The sequence below is a fragment of the Scyliorhinus canicula genome, chromosome 4 (genome assembly GCF_902713615.1).
Source record: "Scyliorhinus canicula chromosome 4, sScyCan1.1, whole genome shotgun sequence".
NCBI lineage: Eukaryota > Metazoa > Chordata > Chondrichthyes > Carcharhiniformes > Scyliorhinidae > Scyliorhinus > Scyliorhinus canicula.
Window position 1 is genome coordinate 146,196,087 of NC_052149.1, and position 24,318 is coordinate 146,220,404.

The window sequence follows — 24,318 nt, forward strand, 5'->3', positions numbered from 1 at the left end:
TCCCTGGGGAACAAGATGGCGGCGCCCGGGGCCCGCACGTGGCTCGGGAAAATGAAGATGGCGGCGCCCGCTGCCCGCACGTGGCCCGTGGAGAGAGTTGTGGTGGCCCCGGAGACAGCGGCGACCGCCCGGGCCTGGCATACCGCCACGAAATGGGCCTTTTTGCCGCACCCTTTGCAGGTGGAGGAGCGGGCCGGGCAGCGCTGCCGGGGGTGCTTGGCTTGCCTGCAAAAATAACAGTGGGGCCCCCTGGGGTTGCCTAGTAGCCACGCGGCACAAGCTTGTGGGGGGATGAGGGATGCATCGGAGTATGCCGCGGGCGGGTTCCACGCTGCCCAAGGGGCTGCCGCATGGTCAGGGACGTCCGTGCCGGCATTTCGGGAGGCCACATCCAGGGAGCTAGCAAGGGCCCGTGCCTCCTTTAGGCCTAGTGTCTTTTTCTCTTGCAGCTGCTGATGGATTTGGGTGGGCAGCATACCTGCAACGAATGCGTCCCAGATTAAAAGCTCTGTGTGGTCGCTGGCTGAAACTTGCGGGCAGTTACAGTTCCTACCTAGTACCAGAAGCGCACGGTAGAATTCATCCAGCGATTCCCCTGGGATTTGCCGCCTTGTCGCTAGTAGATGTCGGGGTAGACCTGGTTTACTGGGCGAATGTAGTGTCCTTTCAACAGGGCCACCACGGCCTCGAAATTGTCCGCATCCTCGATGAGGGTGTAGATCTCTGGGCTCACTCTCGAGTGGAGAACTTGCATCTTCTGGTCCTCTGTGGGTGTAGTCGTGGCCGTCCTGAGGTACCCGTTGAAGCACGCCAGCCAGTGTTTGAAAGTCGCCGCTGAGTTTGCCGTGTGGGGGTTGAGTTGCAGACACTCCGGCTTGATTCGGAGCTCCATTCCCACACCCTTCCCTCACTCCCTGTATCCCAGTTCAGACCATCCCATCCTCCACTCTGCATCATTCCAACCGTTCCCCCACTCCCTGGATCAGCACATCCCATTCTCCACTCTGTGTCATCCCAACCCTTCCACCATTCCCTGCGCCAGCGCATCCTACCCTCCACTCTGTGTATCAGCCCGGCTCTCCCCCCACTCCCTATAGCAGTTCATCCCATTCTCCACTTTGTGCATCAGCCGATCCCTTCTCCTACCACCTGTATCAGCCCACCCCATCCTCCATTCTGTATCAACCTAGACTTCTGCGGTAAAGTATTTGACTTCTGCGGTAAAGAGTTCCACAGATTCAGCACCCTCTGGCTGAAGAAATTCCTCCTTGTCTGTTTTAAAGGATCATCCTTTTAGTCTGAGATGGTGTCCTCTGGTTCTAGTTTCTCCTACAAATGGAAACATCCTCTCCACGTCCACTCTATCCAGGCCTCACAGCATCCTGTAAGTTTTAATAAGATCCCCCCTCATCCTTTTAAACCAATGAGTATAGACCCAGAGTCCTCAACCGTTCCTCATACGACAAGTTCTTCATTCCAGGGATCATTCTTGTGAATCTCCTCTGGACCCTTTCCAAGGCGAGCACATCCTTCCTTAGATACGGGGCCCAAAACTGCTCACAATACTCCAAATGGGGTCTGACCAGAGCCTTATACAGCCTCAGAAGTACACCCCTGGTCTTGTATTCTAGCCCTCTTGACATAAATGCTAACATTCTTAAAGGGGAACCTGAGGAAGGAGCAGTGCTCCGAAAGCTCGTGTTTGAAACAAACCTGTTGGACTTTAACCTGGTGTTGTAAGACGTCTTACTGAACATTTTTAAATACATTTAGTGTACCCAATTTGTTTTTCCAATTAAGGGGCAATCTAGTGTGGCCATTCCACCTAACCTGCACATCTTTGGGTTGTGGGGGTGAGACGCACACAGACACAGGGAGAATGTGCAAACTCCACATGGACAGTGACCTGGGGCCGGGATCGAACCCGAGGCCTCGGCGCCGTGAGGCAGCAATGCTATCCACTGCGCCACCGTGTTGCCTTCAATGCCCACTTAAACCAGCTACCCACCATCCACCATTGATAAACTTTCAGCTTACCCAGACCTCTTCTGCCCCTCTACTAGCTTCTCCAAAATCCTGTTCACACATCACCCCTGTGCCTACTGACCTACGTTGCCTCTTGGCCCACCAACATCTCCTATTTAGAACTCTCATACACGAGGTGTGATCTCTATATGGCCCCATCCTTCCCTAGCTTTGTGACCTCTGGCCAATGTTGTTGTAGGTTAAGCAGCCATGTGGCATCCTGGAATATAGCACAGCATTCTGGAATATAGCACAGCATCCTGGAATATAGCACAGCATTCTGGAATATAGCACAGCATTCTGGAGGGGCTGGTTTAGCACAGGGCTAAAGAGCTGGCTTTTAGAACATAGAACAGTACAGCACAGAACAGGCCCTTCGGCCCTCAATGTTGTGCCGAGCCATGATCACCCTACTCAAACCCACGTATCCACCCTATACCCGTAACCCAACAACCCCCCCCCTTAACCTTACATTTATTAGGACACTACGGGCAATTTAGCATGACCAATCCACCTAACCCGCACATCTTTGGACTGTGGGAGGAAACCGGAGCACCCGGAGGAAACCCACGCACACAGGGGGAGGACGTGCAGACTCCACACAGACAGTGACCCAGCCGGGAATCGAACCTGGGACCCTGGAGCTGTGAAGCATTTATGCTAACCACCATGCTACCCCAGCAGACCAAGGCAGGCCAGCAGCACGGTTCAATTCCCATGCCAGCCTCCCCGAACACGCGCCGGAATATGGCGACTATGGGCTTTTCACAGTAACTTCATTGAAAGCCTACTTAACAATGAGCGATTTTCATTTCATATAACACACAGACTGCTCACAAGGTGTTCCTTTTAAAAATTATTCAAAGGTGCTATGCGTTCAAGTGAACAGGCTGTGTACAATGGAAGATATTCTGGGGCAACATCACCTTCAGCCCAAAAGTCCCTGCGATTTCTCCAGTCCTTGATTTCTATCACTCCACAATTGACTACCTTGCCTTCAGTGGCAAGGCCCAAAATTCTAAAATTCTCTCCCTGAATCTCTCTCTTTCATGGGGTGTGAATGACACTGGCAAAGTCAGCATGTGTTGCCCACTCCTAATTGCCCTTGAACAGTGGGCTACTTCAGAGAGTAGTGAAGAGTCATACACATTGCTGTGGATCTGGAGTCACATTTAGGCCAGACCAGGAAAGGATGGCAGAGTTCCTTCCCTCAAGGACACCAGTGGACCAGATGGGTTTTTATCGTGGTTTCATGGTCATATTCACTAGCTTTCAATTCCAAGTTTTATTAATTGAATTTAAGGCTCATCAGCTGCTCTGGTGGGATTTCAACTCAGAGTATGGTTGCACAGTGGTTAGCACCAGCTCCAGAGTCCCAGGTTCGATTCCCAGCTTGGGTCACTGTCTAAGCAGAGTCTGCATGTTCTCCCTGTATCTGTGTGGGTTTCTTCCGGGGACTCCGGTTTCCGCCCACAGGTCACAAAAGACTTGCTTGTTAGGTGTATTGGATATTCTGGATTCCCGAACAGGCGCCGGTGTGTGGCGATCAGGGGATTTTCATAGTAACTTCATTGCAGTGTTAATGTAAGCCTACTTGTGACACTAATAAAGATTATTATTAATTATTAGTTTGGGCCTCTGAGTTACTATGCCAGTGACATTGCCACTAATAATTAAGGGCTGGTTTAGTACAGTGGGCTAAACAGCTGCCGTGTAATGCAGAGCAAGACCAGTAGCGCGGGTTCAATTCCCGTACTGGCATCCCCGAACAGGCGCCGGAATGTGGCGACTCGGGGCTTTTCACAGTAACTTCATTGAAGCCTACTTGTGATAGTAAGCAATTATTATTATTATATTATTAATAATAATGGGAGATGGTGCGGGATTCACTGGATTCGCAATTGACATTTGAGGCTGACAAGCTGCAGCTGTATATACACACTCCCTAAGCACACCATCCTAGCCAACAAGATGGCAGCGAAGAGAGCGGCATCCAGTATTACAGACCTGAGCTCGTGACCTTGCTCGATGCTGTGGAGAAGAGGCGGGTGAACCTGCACCCCAGGCTGGGAGGAGGCTTCCAGGTAGCAGAGGTCGTCAGCGCCATGAGCAACACTGTCCGGACTGGCCAGCAGTGCCGAACAAAACTGCACAACCTCCTCAGGATGTCCAGGGTGAGTAGACAGTACTGTGCCCCTGGCACCAACCCCGTCCCACACACACATTACCCTACCCACACCGCCACCTGGAGGGCGGCCAAAACCCCACCCTACACCACATGGACATGGTGGCGGGCCCAAGGAAAGGGGAGTCGCCAGGGCGGAGGTTGGCATCGGGAGAGGAAGTGAGAACCCGCTGAGTTGTGGTTCCTCATGACACGTGTTGCACTCCTTTCCCCTTCCTCCACCCACTCCCACACCCACACAACCACACACCCCCTCTCAACCACTACTGTCGCCCCTACTCCCAGCTCCCAAACACCCACCCCCCATCCCCAACACACCTTCACCACTCCTACACCCCCTTGGCCCACGGTCTTATCAAACGTCTTGTCTTGTCTTGTGTCTTGCAGGACTTGCTGGTGATGGGCCGGGCCATTATGGTGTCTTCCGCCTCCAGACACAGCCAGAACCCTAGGTGCCAACCAGCGACGAGGCCAACACTGACATGGATAGGAGCCATCAACCTGAAACTCAGGACTCCGGAACTCAAGTTTGAGGACGACTCAGATATCCCATCACAGCTATCTCCAACACCCTCCACCATCCCAGAGACACTCACCACGGTTGGGCATGTTAGTGACGAGGTCACTATCTGGTGTGCACTGCACACATGCTCCGGTAGAGCAGGTGGAGATAGGGACTTCAATGGGGCGGATAGTAGAAGAGCAGACTGACCCCAAGGACTAGCTGCGTCCCGATGGGTTTTGAACTTCTAGAACGGTCGGTCCCATCGATTGTGGAGATGCAATTGCAGAGCCATGGACTACATGTGGAGTTGTCGGCGAGCATCCAGCATTTGCAGGTGCAGTTAGTTGAGTCGAACCGCGTGCAGGTGTAGGAAGTGGTGCCGGCCATGCATGCCACCCAGGCCAATACCGCACGGGTGTCTTCCACGTGGAGGCCCTGGCGGGGGAGGGGGGAGCTGGCGAGGGTTTCGGCCATGGATCAGCATGTCCAAGGCCTGGGGCACTCTGTGCTGGCATTGGCCGAAGCCCAGGATAGGGCTACCCTATCACAGGCAGCCATGTGCCAGGGCTGCCTGGACATTGCAGCAGCGCTCCTGAGCGTGGCCCTGTCACAGCAGGCCATGGCCAGGCACTGGCCGATGTGACACAGACCCAGTCACAGCCTGATGTGATGCAGTCCCAGATGGAGATGGTCCATTCCCTGTGCTCCATGGCCACGAGCATGCAGATCCAGATCGAGACCAGAGCGGGCCTTCAGGACTGGCAATGACAGGTTGTGGTGGAGCCTCAGGGGATAGCTCCACGCGCAACCTCATCACATGGAAAAGCCGAAGGCTCATCGGGCACTTTGAGGGAAGAGGAGGTGATGGGTCCCGTGCTGGTACTCCCACAGGGGAGGTGCGGGAACACTGCAGCACCTCCCCCCACCCCCCTACCCCCCCTGGCGCATCATATGGGCAGCAGGCGTATCAAGGCGGCAACATGGCACCTGGGACATATAAGCAACAGCCGGGCCCATCTAGGCCCGGTCGTCCCAGATGATGGCCACCAAAGGGAACCCAGGTCACAGGGCGAGAATCACAACAGGCCACCTTGACTCGTGATGGACCATCTGGGGATCCACCTAAATATAGCGTTGGGGCCCGAAAAGCCCAAAAAGTAGACACCAGTTATGTTGTCATGGGTGCAGGGCACCGTTTAGCGATTAGGGCGAGGGCATGAACCTGTATATAGGATTTCACATCAAGCAGCACGTGCCCCTCTGCTCATGATGTTGCACAGGACGCAGCAGGCCACCACGACGCGGACAACTCTCCCAGTGCTGTACTCCGGGCCCCTCCAGAGTGGCACCTGAACTGCATTCCAAGGATGCTGCAGTACCGTCTGATCACGTCCTTGGTCGCGGCATAGGCGCCGTTGTTGCGGGTCTTCGCGTCAGTCTGGCCTCTGGATAGGCATCATCAGCCATGACCATAGCGGGTGAACCCTGTCACCCAGGAGCCAACCCCCCCCCACATCTGGGAATGCACCTTGGGAAGACCAGGAACTGTCGAGTGTGCCAGAATGAAGGCTTCTAGCATACTGCTCGGGCATCGGGCGCAGACATGCATGATGCACATCTGATAGTCACACACGAGGTGTTACTATGGGTTTGAGGTTACAATCGGGTCAGCCATGTGTTTATTGAATGGCAGAGAAAACTTGAGGTGCCGAATGGCCTACTCCTGATTCTAATTCATGTTTGTATGTAAATTTCAGTGTCAGTGAGCCCAAATCCCAAGCATAAGTAATGCTGACAAACTCCATAACTCTTGTGAAAATAAAGTTAATGGTTTTTGAGTAGCAAGTTCTGTAGCCTATCTAAAAGTTTGAAAGTTACGTAAACCAGTTTCCGGTGAATGTCCGCCTTCACCGAATAATTTATACCAAAGGTTAAACAACAAAGGAATCTAACCCAATCTGTCCTTGTTTGTCATTGATTATTTCCTCGATTGATTGCGATGAATAAAATGCAGGCTCTTTGTTGGAAAACGTGTTCACACACAATCCCCATGTTGTTGGTCAGGAATGAATTTGCCTATTCCTCGAGTGATGGGATGATCTATATTCGCCATTTCAGCCCTGTTGCGAGTGAGATGAAACTCATGAGTGTGCTGCAGGGTCACGAGGCTGACATCACTGCTGTCTTGTGGCATTCCCTCCTGAATAAATGGCTCAGTGGTTCCGAGGATGGGAGTATCCGGATATGGGTAAGTGCCTCATCTGGTGTTGTGTTATGGGATTTCTTTGGTGCCTCACTGATGAGAGCTTGAGACTTGTATTTTCAAACAGCAATCATTTATTGGTCATCTGTAACTATTCACATGAATGCAGAACAATACTTTTCACTGCATTTCGGTACACATGACAATAAATCTAAATCTAAATCCCAGTTACTGTTGTGCATGGTGCTGCTCCCATGCAGGTTTCTTCCAGACTGTTTTCCAAGTCTATTACCATGTGACTCTATACAGTGTACCCTGGGCAGTATTATTCTCCAGTCACACATTAACCCTTCCTCTGCCGAGCACCTTTGCATTACCATGGCATGCAGACAGGTGCAGTGTCCCCTTTCTACTCTAATGGAAGCTTTCCTCCCCTCTATCAGAGTAAACTATTTACAATGTTGGGCAAGATTCTTTGGCCATCTTGCGGTGTTTTTCTCTGCGGCAGGAGGTTGTCTGTTATTGGTCGGCAGCAAGATCATCTGGTCCCACAGCTGTCAATGGGATTTCCCATTGAATTTATTCTACACTGGCAGGAAACCCGCGGTAGGGTGGGACCGGAAGATCGGTCCACAATCTTTACTTGATATCCTTGCTACCCAACCTCAAGTCTCTGACTTTATAAATTCAGATGATCTTGAGGTTTGACAATTTAACAAAAAATTTAGAGTACCCAATTCATTTTTTCCAATTGAGGGGCAATTTAGCGTGGCCTAACCACCTACCCTGCACATCTTTGGGTTGTGGGTGCAAAACCCACGCAAACACGGAGAGAATGTGCAAACTCCACACGGACAGTGACCCAGAACCGGGATGGAACCTGGGACCTCGGCACCGTGAGGCAGCAATTCTAACCACTGCGCCACCGTGCTGCCTGAGGTTTGACAATTGATCCACAACTTGGTTGGTCACGTTTGGATTTATGGTAGTAGTACTCTGTGTTTCTGATACTTGGTTATCTCCATTGGATTCACTTTTTGTGCTCTTTTGAGTTGCGTTTCTCAGCAACCTATCTGCTTATCTGTTGGTTTGTCCCATTCCTTCAAAAGGGAATGAACATTCCATTAATTCTTCGAGTGAGCTCTAATTTTTCTTTTCCTTCGTGTTGAAATGGAACCTTCATTTCCACATGTTTCATACTCTCAGTCAAACATTTGTTTGCTGTTTTATTCTCAAATCGTTTTTCAAGCTTATGAATCTTTTCAATTAGCTCAGCAGCCATTTTGGTGAGTTCAGTTGTCTTTGTTTCAGAGCTATCTGTGAAATCCTTACACATGCTCAACCACCTCACCTACGAAGTCAGTTCCTTTCGGAGTCTTTCTTCGACACTCACTGATTGTTTCTTTCGATGCTTCCAACTCACTCTCTAGATTATCAATCTGTTTCTCAGGATTTTGCCTTTTCTGCTTTTAAAGTCGGGATTTTCACATCCACACTACGCATCTCATCTTTAATTTCCTTCAGATTGGACCAAAGTCCAAGAACTTCATCGTTTTTTCATGATGATGGTCCAAAATTTCATCAAACTTATCTTCCTTAATGAAAGTTGGTTCCCTGCGTTGACCAGTTTTTTGTCAGCTGAGTCGTATTTATGTGTATTAACCTTCACCCTCACATTCTTTAATTTTTATTTCTGTTAGTTGTATGATATACTTCATGCTCCTTTATGAAAACTTCTACTTTCCTTGCAACTGTTCCAGTGTTTCTTGACATTCTTCATTCTTGATTAACGTTTCAGTCATTTCATTTTTCAACAACTCAATGGTTCTCAGTACGTCTGCAAAACCAACTGTGTTTTCTTCTTTCTAGTTTCATGTGCTTCAGTTTCAGATTTACATTTTCCAATCTTATTTCTGTTTTTTCTTTTTCTGCCTGCCTTGTCCTTCTCTTTGGTTTCATTATTGGCCAGGTCTGTCTCCAGTGATGCCTTAACTTGCTTTAGTTCTATAAATTGTGCTGCCCATGGCTTTATTATCTGCTCACAGCTTGGAAAGTTCTGCGGATTTTCCTTTCAATGCCTCCTCATTTTAATTCAGCTGGTTCTTCAGCGCTTCAGTCTTTATCTTGTCCCTTTCGGCTTCCTCCTGGAATATGGAAGATTGCTGAATCTTCTTTGCCAACTGATGGATTGGACATTCTGAATTCTCCTTTTGTGCACCCAAACAGGCGCCGGAATGTGGCGACTAGGTACTTTTCATAGTAAGTAAATTGCAGTGCTGATGTAAGCCTACTTGTGGCAATAAAGATTATTATTATTAAATTGCCTCTTCAGTTTCTTCACAGTGACATTAAATTGATTTTGTTTCTCCTCATAATTTTCTTGAGGAACAAAGTTGTCTCTGAGTATCCTTGTAAAATGTAAAGATTCTTCAACAGGTTTTTTTTTCCTTCGCAAAGCTGTCTTGCTTCATTTTGATGCTTCCCTTAATTACGACAGTCACCTCGACTTTGTTCTTCTGTTCTTCCATTCTGCTGTTTAAGACAGTCTTCTTTTCTTGATGTTACGGAATGGTTACACGTTCCTTTCGCATTTGATTTTGAAGGATGATTAGCTTTTTTTTCAACTGTTTATTTTCTTGTTGATCTCTTGGCAACTCACTCTGGGTTTCAGTGCATCAAGTTGTTGCTACTAATAGTTCTAATGTAGTTTTTTCTGGAGTAATATTCAATGTCGTTTTCAGCTCCTCATGTTTTTCCTTGACTAATATTAATTCTTCAAAGAGTCTATCAGGGTCAAAACTCTTTTGTGTTCCATTTTTGTCTGTTGTTTTGCCTGACTGTGCATCCAGTTTAGTTTTCCCAACTCCGGCTTTGATTTAACAACTGTGGAGTTCAAGATCATTCTTTCATCCTGGTTCCTTTGTGTCAGGTCTGAAGTTTTCTGTTCCGATCTCAAATGTATTGGTTCATTGAAGGTTTATCACTTGTTTGGAAGGTATGTACTAAGCTTGAATCTTGCACTTCAAATCTTCCAATTCAGTTCTGATCCAAATATATTCTTATAGGACTGCTTCATTTACTTTTCAAACGTTTTACTTCTTTTGAGTTGGCTTGTTATCTGCCCAGGTTTCTTCATGGTGTGTTACTCAGGGTCTTGCAATGGACCTCCACTCACTCTGGTGGATTCCTCAACTTCCAAGTCCATAGTGAAGTTTCTTCAATTTTTCTTCTTTATGTACATGTCTCTCTGGTCAAGGTTCAGCTTCTTTTCGTTTTTCACATCTTGGGATTCCGGTTCTAGGTTCACAATTTAAATGACAACTTTCTTACAACCGCTGATCACCATGTTGGTTATGCGTGTCATTTGGTGTCTCACTGATGAGATCTTGTGACTTGTATGTTCAAACATGAACCATTTATTAGTAATCCTTAACTATGTACATATCACAGTTACTGCCATGCACAGCACTGCTCCAATTCAAGTTCATTCTAGACTGTTCTCCAAGTCTATTACCATGTGAATCTGTACATCATGCTGTGGATCGTGCTATTCTCTCATCCATGTTCTGCCAAGCACCTTTGCATCACAATGCTCCACAAACAGCATATTCACCAAATATTGACCAAAATCTAGGTGAAACTCTCCTGCTCTTCTTCAAATCATGCCACAGTATCCTTTTCCTCCATCTTACAGGGGTTTGGTTTACCATTCCATCCAAAACACAACATCATCAACAGTGGAGCACTCCCTCAGTACTGCACTGGAGTGCATACTGGATTTTGGCCCAAGGCTCTAGAGTGGGACTCAAATCTGTGTTTTTCTGATTCATGATTGAGTATGCTACCATGGAGTCAGGGCTGACACCTCAGCATGAACAGATATGTGCAATACATGGAGTGCATCTTGGTCAACTCACTCTGGGCTACACGGGAAATGATCACCAAAACTGGATTAGCTGAAGAACACCAAGTTAGTAAATGTTTCTCAACAGTGACAGAACTATTTGTTTATAACAGAGTGAAGATGGAACACAATGTGAGCAGAACCTGATCACACATGGAGCAGTTCATTGTCTCTGCATTGATCGGACGAATGGTTGTATTCTCGCTGGTATTCAGGAGATCATGAGGTAAGACTCGATAGATTTGTACTATGAATAACAACTATTCCACGACATATTATTGTGCCATTTCAATTCAACTGTTTCATATATTCATGCATTATGTTCACTACCTGTTTCAGAGGCTTGTTGTTGGACATAAATGGTCATGATCCCAATGATTTATCAGTGCTTTCTATAGACCCAACCAAAAGATTTAGATTCTAGGACAACATAGTGGCACAGTGGTGAGCACTGTTGCCTCATGGCGCCGAATACTTGGGTTCGATCTCGGTCCCAGATCACTATCTGTGTGGAATTTGCACTGTCTCCCCATGTCTGTGTGGGTCTCAGCCCCACAACCCAAAAGATGTGCAGAGTAGGTGGATTGGCCACGCTAAATTGCCCCTTAATTGGAATTTTTAAAAAAAAGAGTCAGACTCAACCTTTGGTCTGGGCTCGTAATGGGGATCGCACCTTGGAAGGCCCCAGAAACTGTTCAAGTCAGTGAAGGTCGAATGGCCACAGCTGTGATGTGCTCGATTACCGTGACTATCTCGGTTCACAAAGGCCAAATGGCCACTTGAGCAAGGTATCAGAGAGGAAGTTAGCTTGTGGGTTCATTTACTATTCCAGAGTCTTAAGCACAAAAAACTAGGCCGACACGGTTGGAGGCATTGCCTTTCAGATAAGATGTTAAACCGAGATCCCATCCACTCTATCTGGTGGCTCTAAAAGGTTCCATTTAACTATGTTGAAGAACTGGGGGCCTATCTCCTACTCCCTCCACACACATCCCCCCCCCCCCCCCCCCCCCCCCCCCCCCCACTCTACTGCACCCCTCCACTAGTGCCCTGGTCAATATTTATCCCTCACTGAATATAATTAAAACAGGTTGACTGACCATTATCATTGCTCTCTGTGTGATTTTCCTGTGTGCAAACTTGCAGTTGCATTTCCTGCATTACAGCAATGTCCTTCAAAAAAATTACTTCCATGGCTTTAAGGCTCCTTTGGACATTCAGAGGTCATGAAAAGTGCTCCATAAATACAGGTCTTTCTTTTCATCTCTCGTATGCGGTTTAAAACCAAAGCTCTGTCTGCTCGTTCAATTGGACATTAAAAATTCCACGGCACTATTTAGAAGACGACCAGGGGAGCTATCCCTGGTGTCCTGGCCAATATTTCTCCCTCAATTAATATTACACAAAAACAAACTGATTCTCTGGTCATTCCTTCATTGCTGTTTGCGGGATCTTGCTGTGTACATTTGGCTGCTGCATTTTCAATATTACAGCAATGACTGCACATCAAAATTATTTTATTGACTGCAAGGTGCTTTGGGACACATTTTTCCAAAATATACCTAAGCTAGAAAAACATGTATCTTAACTTTTTGTGCTGACTGTTATAGATTATATTTCAGAACAAGCTGATAAGGTCACTGGAACTGAAACATGCTTGACCCTTATAGCGACTGCTGTAGATGGTGCTTTTGGATTGAGGTTCACAAGGAGGAGGTGTTAGCAATTTTGGAAAGTGTAAAAATAGATAAGTCCCCTCGGCCAGATGGGATTTATCCTACGATTCTCTGGGAAGCCAGGGAGGAGATTGCAGAGCCTTTGTCCTTGATCTTTATGTCGTCTTTGTCGACAGGAATAGTGCCGGAAGACTGAAGGATAGCAAATGTTGTCCCCTTGTTCAAGAAGGGGAGTAGCGACAACCCTGATAATTATAGACCTGTGAGCCTTACTTCGGTTGTGGGTAAAATGTTGGAAATGGTTATAAGAGAGAGGTTTTATAATCATCTTGAAAAGAACAAGTTGATTAGCGATACTCAACACGGTTTTGTGAAGGATAGGTCATGCCTCACAAACATTATTGAGATTTTTGAGAAGGTGGCCAAACAGGTGTATGAGGGTAAAGCGGTTGATGTGGTGTATATGGATTTCAGTAAGGTGTTTGACAATGTTCCCCATGGTAGGCTATTGCAGAAAATACGGAAGTATGGGATTGAAGGTGATTTAGCGATTTGGATCAGTAATTGGCTAGCTGAAAGAAGACAGAGGGTGGTGGTTGATGGCAAATGTTCATCCTGGAGTTCAGTTACTAGTGGTGTACCACAAGGATCTGTTTTGGGGCCACTGCTGTTTGTCATTTTTATAAATGACCTGGAAGCGGGTGTAGAAGGATGGGTTAGTAAATTTGCAGATGACACAAAGGTCGGTGGAGTTGTGGATAGTGCTGAAGGATGTTATAGAACATAGAACAGTACAGCACAGAACAGGCCCTTCGGCCCTCAATGTTGTGCCGAGCCATGATCACCCTACTCAAACCCACATATCCACCCTATACCCGTAACCCAACAACTTCCCCCTTAACCTTACATTTATTAGGACACTACGGGCAATTTAGCATGGCCAATCCACCTAACCCGCACATCTTTGGACTGTGGGAGGAAACCGGAGCACCCGGAGGAAACCCACACACACAGGGGGAGGACGTGCAGACTCCACACAGACAGTGACCCAGCCGGGAATCGAACCTGGGACCCTGGAGCTGTGAAGCATTTATGCTAACCACCATGCTACCCTGGTTACAGAGGGACATAGATAAGCTGCAGACAGGGCCGGCTCAAGGCACCGGCAACTCGGGCTGTTGCCCGGGGCGCCATGTGCTCGGGGGCGCCAGACTCGGGTCCCGCGCATGCGCAGTTGGTCCGGTGCCAACCAGCGCATGCGCGGTGGTCGCCAGTCCCCAGGGCGGCACCTCGGCTCGGTCCGCCCCCACCCGCTCGGTCCCCCCCCCCGCCCCCCTCGGGTCCGCCCCCCCCGCCCTCGGGTCCGCCCCCCCGCCCCGCCCTCGGGTCCGCCCGCCCCCCGCGTCCGCCCGCCCCCCGCGTCCGTCCGCCCCCCCGTGTGTTCGCCCCCCTGCCCCCCTCGGGTCCGCCTCTCCTCGGCCCCGCCCCCCCGCCCCCCTCGGGTCCACCCCTCCTCGGCCCCGCCCCCCCTCGGGTCCGCCCCTCCTCGGCCACCCCACACCGCCCCCCCCCACACCGCCCCCCCCCTCCTCGGCCCCCTCTGCCTCGGCCCCGCCCCCCCCCTCGCCCCCCCCTCGGCCTGGCCCCGCCCTCCCCTCGGCCTCGGCCCCGCCCCCCCCTCGGCCTCGGCCCCGACCCCCCCCCCCCCCGACCCGGGGCGCCAGCAACCCTAGAGCCGGCGCTGGCTGCAGAGCTGGGCTGAGAGGTGGCAGATGGAGTTTAATGCGGAAAAGTGTGAGGTGGTTCACTTTGGAAGGAGTAACAGGAATGCAGAGTACTGGGCTAATGGCAAGATTCTTGGTAGTGTAGATGAACAGAGAGATCTCGGCATCCAGGTACATAAATCCCTGAAAGTTGCTACCCAGGTTAATAGGGCTGTTAAGAAGGCATATGGTGTGCTAGCCTTTATCAGCAGGGGGATTGAGTTTCGGAGCCACAAGGTCATGCTGCAGCTGTACATAACTCTGGTGCGGCCGCTCCTGGAGTACTGCGTGCAGTTCTGGTCACCACATTATAGGAAGGATGTGGAAGCTTTGGAAAGGGTTCAGAGGAGATTTACTAGGATGTTGCCTGGTATGGAGGGAAGGTCTTACGAGGAAAGGCTCAGGGACTTGAGGTTGTTTACATTAGAGAGGAGAAGGCTGAGAGGTGACTTAATAGAGACATATAAGATAGTCAGAGGGTTAGATAGGATGGACAGTGAGAGTCTTTTTCCTCGGATGGTGATGACCAACACGAGGGGACATAGCTTTAAATTGAGGGGTGGTAGATATAGGACAGATGTCAGAGGCAGTTTCTTTACTCAGAGAGTAGTAGGGGTGTGGAACGCCCTGCCTGCAACAGTAGTAGACTCGCCAACTTTAAGGGCATTTAAGTGGTCACTGGATAGATATGAATGAAAATGGAATAGTGTAGGTTCGATAGGCTTCAGATGGTTTCACAGGTCGGCGCAACATCGAGGGCCGAAGGGCCCGTACTGCGCTGTAATGTTCTATGTTCTATTTTAGCTGACATCTTCATGAAAATTACTTCAGTATACTGTACTACACTATGTAGATTCAAAATCTTTTAGAATAAGTGCTGACGGTCCTAATCGATTATTGTTAATAGATCCTAATCATTCGTCTTCCCACAACAGAGCCAAATTCTCTGAAGGCAATCCTTTTTATGGCATTACAGTTTCTTTTCTGTTTAATTATCTTTTATATTTATAAATATTTCCTCAGGGTTTATGACCCCGAATCATTTGTACAAGTGCAGAGAAACATTGGACACACTGATTCAATTCGTTCCATCATCCACATTCCTGAAAGGATGCAAGTAAGTTAGCCCTTTCAAGACAGGTATTTTCCCCTCCTTTGACTTATTTGTGTGTATTTTCTGCTCAGCTGTGAGGGTGTCAGGATTGAGGGTGCTGTACCTGAATGCGTGCAGTATACGGAACAAGGCAAATGAGCTTGTTACGCACATTGAAATTGGCCGGTACAATGTTGTGGGCATCACAGAGACGTGGCTGCAAGGGAATCAGGGCTGGGATCTAAATATCCAAGGATATGTGTCCTATCGAAAGGACAGGCAGATGGGCAAAGGGGGCTGGGTTGCATTGTTAGTAAGGAATTAAGTTAAATCAATAGCAAGGAGCGATATAGGATCAGAAGGCATAGAATCTCTATGGGTAGAGTTGAGGAACCGCAACGGTAAAAAGACCCTGTTGGGAGTTATGTACAGGCCCCCTAGCAGTAGTCAGGATGTGGGGGTGGGGCAGAAAATAAATCAGGAGATAGAAAAGGCATGTAAAAAAGGCAATATTACAATAATCATGGGGGACTTCAATATGCAGATGGACTAGGAAAATCAAGTTGGGAGTGGATCCCAAGAAATTGAATTTGTGGAATGTCTAAGAGATGTTTTTTTGGAGCAGCTTGTGACAGAGCCTACTAGGGAAAAAGGCAATTCTGGATTTGGTGATGTGTAATGAGGCAGACTTGATTAGGGAATTGGTTATGTAGAGTGTAAGTCCCTCGTCACTATCTCATCAAGCACTCTCAGGTGATGCAAGGGAATTTTTAGTCAGGGAGTTTAACAAAATGGCAGAGAGATAAACCAGTTGACTACTCAAAACAGGTGATGAGGACACTTCTGGAGACAATAATCTGAGATGTGATTCGTTATTAGCTATTGGGTCATATGGGCTAATAAACTAAAGACAACATAGGTTTATTAAAGGCAAATCACATCTGCTGAATTGAAGACTAAGTCCTTTGATGAAATAATATATTGCAATTTTTTTTTTTAACAGTACAGCACAGAACAGGCCCTTCGGCCCTCAATGTTGTGCCGAGCCATGATCACCCTACTCAAACCCACGTATCCACCCTATACCCGTAACCCAACAACCCCCCCTTAACCTTACTTTTATTAGGACACTACGGGCAATTTAGCATGGCCAATCCACCTAACCCGCACATCTTTTGACTGTGAATGCTGTGAATATTGTATTAACAAAATTGAAGCCCCTGGAATTAAAAGTGTAGGTCTTGGCAACATGGATATACATTTGAGACTGGATCCAAGTATTTAATCGTTAGCCCCTGGGGTTGGTATTGGGACTGTTGCAGTTTTTCATACATATTAATGCCCGCAACTTGAAGACTTCAATCAATCACCCTTTAACCTTCTAAATTCAAGATAAATTAGGCCTAATTTTTAATGTCTCCTCATACTTAACCCCTGAAGGTATAATTCTTGTAAACATTCGTTGCACTCCCTCCAAAGCCAAAATGTCCTTAAACAGTGAAGAGGATAGCAGCAGAACTCAGGAGGACTGGTGAAATGGACAGATAAAATTTAATGGAGTGCAATGTTACACATTTTGAAATGAGGTATGCGAAGAGGCAATATAAACAAAATGATACAATCTGAAACAGGGCACAGTGTTGCGGGAGTTTCACACTTATTCGACTAAAGTGTTCCTCACTCCCAAACTGACCAGACGACACTTAAGAGTTTCAGTTCAAGAACTTCCAGCTATAGCAGGGAGCTATACATCCACTAGGTGGCTTGCTCGCTCCCCGATCATTGAAGACACAGAGCAATTATACTTTTGTGTATCTCCCACATAATTAACATTCACCAATCAAAAGAATACATTTGGTTAACAGTTATCTATGTCCACTCACCACTAATAATGAGGATTACATAATGCATTATATAAGAGTATAATTACCAATCATAATCAGGGCACGTACATATTATTATCATATCGGCAAGCACGTATTTGTTTCTACTTATCTACTAAGCGCTAGACATGAGTAAGATAAAGATATGCCTGTGCTGTGGTACTCATACTCCCAACCTGTTATCCAGACATGTATGGGCGGCAGCAACATAATGATCAATTGAATTCTTGTGTGCAAGCGATGTGATGACAGCCTTGCCATAATTAATTTATCAAGTTTCCTTGGATTTGTATCTGTAAACTCTGAGCTGAAAGAATTGGGGCGGCATTCTCCATTTCTGAGACTAAGCGTTGACGCCGACGTAGGATTCGTGGACTTCCACGACAGCAAAACTGGCGCTGCATCTGGACCGACTCACGTCACGTGGAACACAATCGATTCCAATGAGAAACGGTGCCTGATTCCCAGGATTCATGATTGACACTCGAGAAGCTGACAAGCTGGAGCCGCATAAACACACTTCACTCCCCACACACCCCATCCCAGCCAACTACATGGCAGTCAGGAGAGCGGCACTACGGTTCACAGACGCAGACCTTGAGACCCTCCTGGACGCTGTGGAGGAGGGGCGGATGACCCTGCACCCGGGTCCGGGAAGGAGGCTGCCAGCCGCCACCATTCGCCAGGCCTGGGCATTGGTGGTAGATGCCGTGAGCGCCGTGGACAACACCGTCCTGCCAGAACAAATTGCACAACCTCTTCAGGGTGGCCAGGGTGAGTATGCAGCACTATGCGCCTGGCACTAACCCTTGTCCCACACACCCATAACCCGACACTCCCCCATCTGGAGGACGGCCGAACCCCCACCCTGCACCACATGCCGGCACCCGTACCGGCCACCATGGCAGGGTGCCCTGGCCACTGAGGCCAGCTTCCCACCCCTGGCTGTCTAACACTATCGTTTTTGGATCCCGCCCCCCGCAGGAGAAGGCTGGCCACAACCGCCGGGAGTGGGAGAATGTCATAGAATTCATAGAATTTACAGTGCAGAAGGAGGCCATTCGGCCCATCGAGTCTGCACCGGCCCTTGGAAAGAGCACCCTACTTAAGTCCACACCTCCCCGCTATACCCTGTCATCTAGTAACCCCACCCAACATTTTTTGGACACTAAGGGCAATTTAGCATGGCCAATCCACCTAACCTACACGTCTTTTGACCGTAGGAGGAAACCGGAGCACCCGGAGTTAACCCACGCAGACAGAGAGAGAAAGTACAGACTCCGCACAGACAGTGACCCAAGCTGGAAATCGAACCTGGGACCCTGGAGCTGAGAAGCAATAGTGCGACCCACTGTGCTACCAGGACAGGAGGGGGACCGCCAAACCTGCAGCCCCTAACCATGGCAGAGCAGAGAGCCCTGGACGTGGTTGGCGGCCCGGAGGAAAGAGAGGTTGCTGGGGTGGAGTTCAGCCGCGGACGAGGAAATGAGACCCTGCTGAGGTGCGGTTCTCCATGACACGTGTGTCAACCCCCCTCCCCAACACCACCCTCACCCCACCCTCACTACCCCCCACCGCCACCCACAGGCTCACACCCACCAGTCCCCGGTCTGTGGTCTAATCATACATCTTGTCCTGCAGGAGCAGCTGGAGATGGGACGTGCCCTTCTGTTTTCCCCCGGCCCAGGCTAGGGTCAGAGTTAGCCCCCCCCTCCCCCTCCCCCCCCATGAATCGAGCAGCGATGAGAGCATCTCGAACACCAGTCCTCTGCCCGAAACTCAGGGGACCCCGGAGCTCGGGTCGGAGGTTGACAGTGACTTCCCGTCACAGCTGTCTCCAACACCCCCCACCATCCCAGAGACACTATCCTCGGTTGGGCACTTTAGTGAAGAGTCTCCTGGGACACTCTGGTGCTCACCCCACAGCTGCTTCGTTACAGCAGGTGGAGGTAGGAACTCCTGAGTGGAGCGGACGGTCGAAGGGCAGGCCGACCCCAGGGATTAGCTGCCGTCCAGACGGGCTTTGGGATTCTGGAATGGGCAGTCCCAATGATTGTGAAGATGCAGTTGCAGAGCCAGGGACTACTTGAGGGGTTGTTGGCGAGCATCCAGCACCTGTAGGTGCAGTTGGAGGAGTCCAACTGCATGCAGAAGCAGGAGGTGGTGCCGACCATGCGTGCTGTTGTCAGTGGTGGAGGCATTGGGGGGTGACAATTTAGGCTATGGATCAGCATGTCCAAGGTCTGGGGAATTCTGTGCGGGCACTGGCTGAGGCCCAGTTCAGGGTTGCCGCCTCACAGGCAACCATGTGCCAGGGCCACCTGGAAATCGCACGGCGCTCCTGAGCGTGGCCCCGCCGCAGCAGTTCATGGCTGGAAACATCGGTGGCATTGCCCAGGCGCTGGCCAACATGGCACAGACACAGAGGGAGGTGGCCCAGTCCAGAGGGAGATGGCGCAGTCAATGGCTGCTGTGACACAAACCCAGAAGGTGGTAGCACAGTCATAGTGTGATGTGGCGCAGTCCCAGACGGAGATGGTCCAATCCCTGTGCTCCATAGCCACCAGCGTGCGGACCCTGGTCAATATCAGAGTGGGCCTCCAGGACTGGTAGCTTCAGGTGGTGGGGGAGCCTGAGTGGATGGCTCTGCTCACACCCCGGTCCCATTGAATAGCCCGGGGCCCATCGGGCACCCCGAGGGAGGAGGAGGTGATGGGTCCGTGCTGGTGACTCCCGTATGGGAAGTGCGGGAACAATGCAGAACCTCAGACTGCCCTCCCACCTTCCTGTCCCTGGTATATCTGGTGGGCAGTGGGTGGAGAGGGCAGCACCATGTTCCTTGGGACACCCGAGCAGCAGCTGGGTCCATCCATGCACTGTTGCCCATAAAGACGCCTGCCCACGGGGACCCAGGTCACAGGGCAGGAATCACAGGAGGCCGCCTCCAATCCTACTGTACCATCTGGGGTCCCATCTAGACATAGCGTTAGGGCCCGTAAAGCCAGAAAGATAGACACTAGTTAAGTTGGCATGGGTACAGGGCACAGTTTAGTTATGGGGCGAGGGCAGAAATCTGTATATATTTGCACACGATAAACACCTGTTACCACTGTTACAACTTGCCTTGGTGCTCCATCTGATGGGTGTGACAGGTGCGCTGGCTGGAGATGGGCTGTGGGGAGGGGAATAGCTGGACATTGCGGGTGGCCCAGGCTACCCACCCTTCATGCCACCCCTGCTCCGGCTGTCACCCCAGGGATCCAATGGGACCATGTGATGGAGTGGCCAGCTCACATGCAAGGATCACCCAGGTAGATGGTGGAAAGTGCTGTCATGGATGGAAGTCAGACATCGCCATATGATGCAGAGCACCAGAGCTCATCACAGAGCGGGTTGTCTTGGTCCTGCATCCGCTGTCACTGCCAACACAGGAACTGCGCCCTGTAGTGCAGCACACATGTGTCATCCCGTTCTCCCCCCCCCCCCCCCCCCCCCCCCCCCCCCCCCCCGCCCTGACAGGCCCAAATGCCACCACCAAACACATCTTCCCTTCACTTCCTCTGTCAGCATTCCGCAGAGACCATTCCCTCCGAGACAATCTAGTCCACTCCTCCACCATACCCAGTACCTCTCCCATCACTCATGGCACCTTCCCATGCAATCGCAGAAGGTGTAACATCTGCCCCTTTACCTCTTCCATGCTTAACATCCCAGGCCTAAAACACTCATTCCAGGTTAAGGAGCGTTCCACTGGAGCTCGGGTCGGAGGTTGACAGTGACTTCCCGTCACAGCTGTCTCCAACGCCCCCCACCATCCCAGAGACACTCACCTCGGTTGGGCACTTTAGTGAAGAGTCTCCTGGGACACTCTCTGGTGCTCACCCCACAGCTGCTTCATTACAGCGGGTGGAGGTAGGAACTCTTTCTTAATATACATTTAATTCCCCCCCCAATCTTATCCACCTTTCTCCTCTTTGCTTCCCCCTTCCCCTCCCCTCACATCTACAGTTCATCCTCTGATGTTAGTTTCCCTGCTGTTTGACCTTTCACATCTTTTGTCCTCTCTGGCGACTGCCATGAACACTCTTTCCCCTTGGTATCTGTGGTCGTTAGCACCCGGTTTCCCTGGGGTTCTGTGGCTATGACTCATCTTTCATTCTCACTCCACAGTATAAATATTTCCCACTTTCTCTGTCTGTTAGCTTTGATTGAGAGTCAAAGAACTCGAAACGTTAGCACTTTTCTCTCCCTACTAATGCTGCTAGACCTGCTGAGATTTTCCAGCATTTTCTCTTTCGGGAAGTTGGGATAGATCTTTTAAGGGCAAAAGAGGATTAAGGCAAAATTGGATAGAGATATTCAAAGTAAGGAGGGGTTATTTAAAGAGTTATGTTCCAAAATGAACTCCCTGAATGGGTGGTGTGATGTGACCATCAATTCACTCGAGATACGATTGGAAGTAAACAGTTGTTTTAATAGTCTTACAACTGAGCCTGCCTGCGACCAGAGGAACTGAGAGCAGGCTTGCGGATGCAGCACTTTATACTTCCAGTACTGGGAGGGGCCATGGGTGGAGCCATGGGCGGAGCCATGGGTGGAGCACTGTACAAGCTCCTCATCTCCGTCTATGGGCAGAGCCACGCAACGGCTCACAGACAGAGCCTACAAGGACATAATATAATGCAATGCAATACAGTGTGAATTACAATACAGTATAATTCACCACATTCACCCCTTGTTAAAAAAATTAAGTCCGGCGGGGGTGACGGGTCTACACGTTGAGCCGGTCCGGTGGCCGAGTCGTCCTTTGGGATCGGCGGAGCACCGGGGTTGCAGTCTCCTCGAGTGGCTGGGTGGTGACGATCGGTGTGGGTATGCGGGCCGACTCCGGGGGTGTTTTGGTCCGAGCTTCATACCTGACTGGTGCGACGGGGGGGACAGGAAACCTACAGGGGAGGGGGCGCTGAGCATGGGCAGGGAACCTATAGGCGCGGGGGCGCAGGGCGTGGGGGGTCGGGTGGGGTGTAGTGTGAGGGGTACCTCAGCAGTGGTGGTGGTGGAGTTGGATCCTGCAGGCACCAGGTCCAGGAGGGAAACGGTGTCCTGACGGCCGTCGGGGTATTCAATGAAGGCGTATTGGGGGTTTGAATGAAGCAGTAGCACTCTCTCCACTAGCGGGTCTGTTTTCTGTGTCCGGACGTGCTTCCGGAGGAGAACCGGGCCCGGTGTCCTCAACCAGGATGGGAGCGAAGCCCCCGTGGTAGTGCCCCTAGAGAAAACAAATAGTCGTTCGTGAGGGGTCTGGTTGGTGGAGGTGCATAGGAGGGACCTAATTGCATGGAGCGCGTCGGGAAGGACCTACTGCCATTGAGAGGTCGGGAGACTTCTGGACCGGAGGGTCAGTAGGACGGTCTTCCAGACCGTCGCGTTCTCCCTCTCCACCTGCCCATTACCCCTGGGGTTGTAGCTGGTAGTCCTGCTCGAGGCGATGCCCTTGTCGAGCACATACTGACACAGCTCGTCGCTTATGAAGGACAAACCCCTGTCGCTGTGTACGTGGCTGGGGAAACCGAGCAGGGTGAAGACACTGTGCAGGGCTCTGATGACTGTGTGGGAGGTCATATCGGGGCATGGGATGGCAAAGGGGAAGCGGGAGAACTCATCGATGACGTTCAAAAAGTACACATTTCGATTGGTCGAGGGGAGTGGCCCTTTGAAATCGATGCTCAGGCGTTCAAAGGGCCGGAATGCCTTTACCAGGTGGGCCTTGTCTGGTCTATAGAAGTGCGGTTTGCACTCCGCGCAGATCGGGCAATCCCTGGTGATGGCTTTGACCTCCTCGGTGGAGAAAGGCAGATTTCAGGCTTTGACGTAGTGGGCGAGCCGGGTGACCCCCGGGTGGCAGAGGTCATTGTGGATAGCCTTCAGGCGGGTCGTCTTGCGTGCTGGTGCATGTGCCGCGGGACAGGGCATCTGGGGGCTCGTTGAGCTTCCCCGGTCGATATATGATATCGTAATTATAGGTGGAGAGTTCGATCCTCCACCGCAAGATTTTATCATTTTTAATTTTGCCCCTTTGCGAGTTGTCAAACATGAAGGCAACCGATCTTTGGTCGGTGATGAGGGTAAACCTCCTACCTGCGAGGTAGTGCCTCCAGAGCCGTACGGCTTTCACAATGGCTTGAGCTTCCTTTTCGACTGAGGAGTGTCGAAGTTCTGAAGCGGAGAGGGTTCGGGAGAAGAAGGCGACTGGTCTCCCTGCCTGATTCAGAGTGGCTGCGAGAGCTACCTCTGAGGCATCGCTCTCTACCTGGAAAGAAACGGATTCATCCACCGCCCGCATGGCGGCTTTGGCGATGTCCTCCTTGATGCAGTTGAAGGCCTAGCGGGCCTCAGCTGACAGAGGAAAGAGTGTGGCCTTAAATAGTTTGTCGGGCTTTGTCCGCATACTGTGGGACCCATTGGGCATAATAAGAGAAAAATCCCAGGCACCTCTTGAGGGCCCTGGGACAATGAGGGAGAGGGAGTTGTAAGAGGTCCGGGGTCGGGGCCCAGGACTCCGTTTTCCACGACGTAGCCGAGGATGGCTAGTCTGGTAGTGCGGAAAACGCATTTCTCCATATTACAGGTGAGGTTGAGTTTCTGGGCGGTTTGGAGAAATCGGTGGAAGTTGGCGTCATGATCCTGCTGATCATGGCCGCAGATGGTGACATTGTCCAAGTATGGAAACGTGGCCTGCAGCTCTTACTGGTCCACAATTCGGTCCATTGTTCGTTGGAACACCAAAACCCCATTCGTGACGCCAAAGGGGACCCGGAGGAAATGGAAGAGACGGCCATCTGCCTCATGTAGTGGCGGTCCTCCGGGCGGATTGGGAGCTGGTGATAAGCAGACTTCAGATCCACCGTGGAGAATATGCGGTACTGGGCGATCTGATTAACCATGTCTGCAATTCTGGGGAGGGGGTACGCATCGAGGTGCGTGAACGGGTTAATGGTTTGGCTATAATCAACCACCATTCGGAACTTTTCCCCGGTCTTGACGATCACCACCTGAGCTCTCCAGGGACTGTTACTGGCCT

The 24,318-nt window shown here is 50.2% G+C and overlaps 1 protein-coding gene across 1 annotated transcript in view; it reads left to right on the forward strand.

The window, feature by feature from the left end:
• Positions 1 to 24,318, forward strand: part of LOC119965065 — a 111,987-nt gene that overhangs the window by 84,096 nt on the left and 3,573 nt on the right. The window contains exons 14-16 of the mRNA XM_038795317.1: positions 6,780 to 6,963; positions 10,936 to 11,048; positions 15,285 to 15,378. Of these exons, the coding sequence (XP_038651245.1) occupies positions 6,780 to 6,963; positions 10,936 to 11,048; positions 15,285 to 15,378 (391 nt within the window). The remainder of the gene's footprint in view (positions 1 to 6,779; positions 6,964 to 10,935; positions 11,049 to 15,284; positions 15,379 to 24,318) is intronic.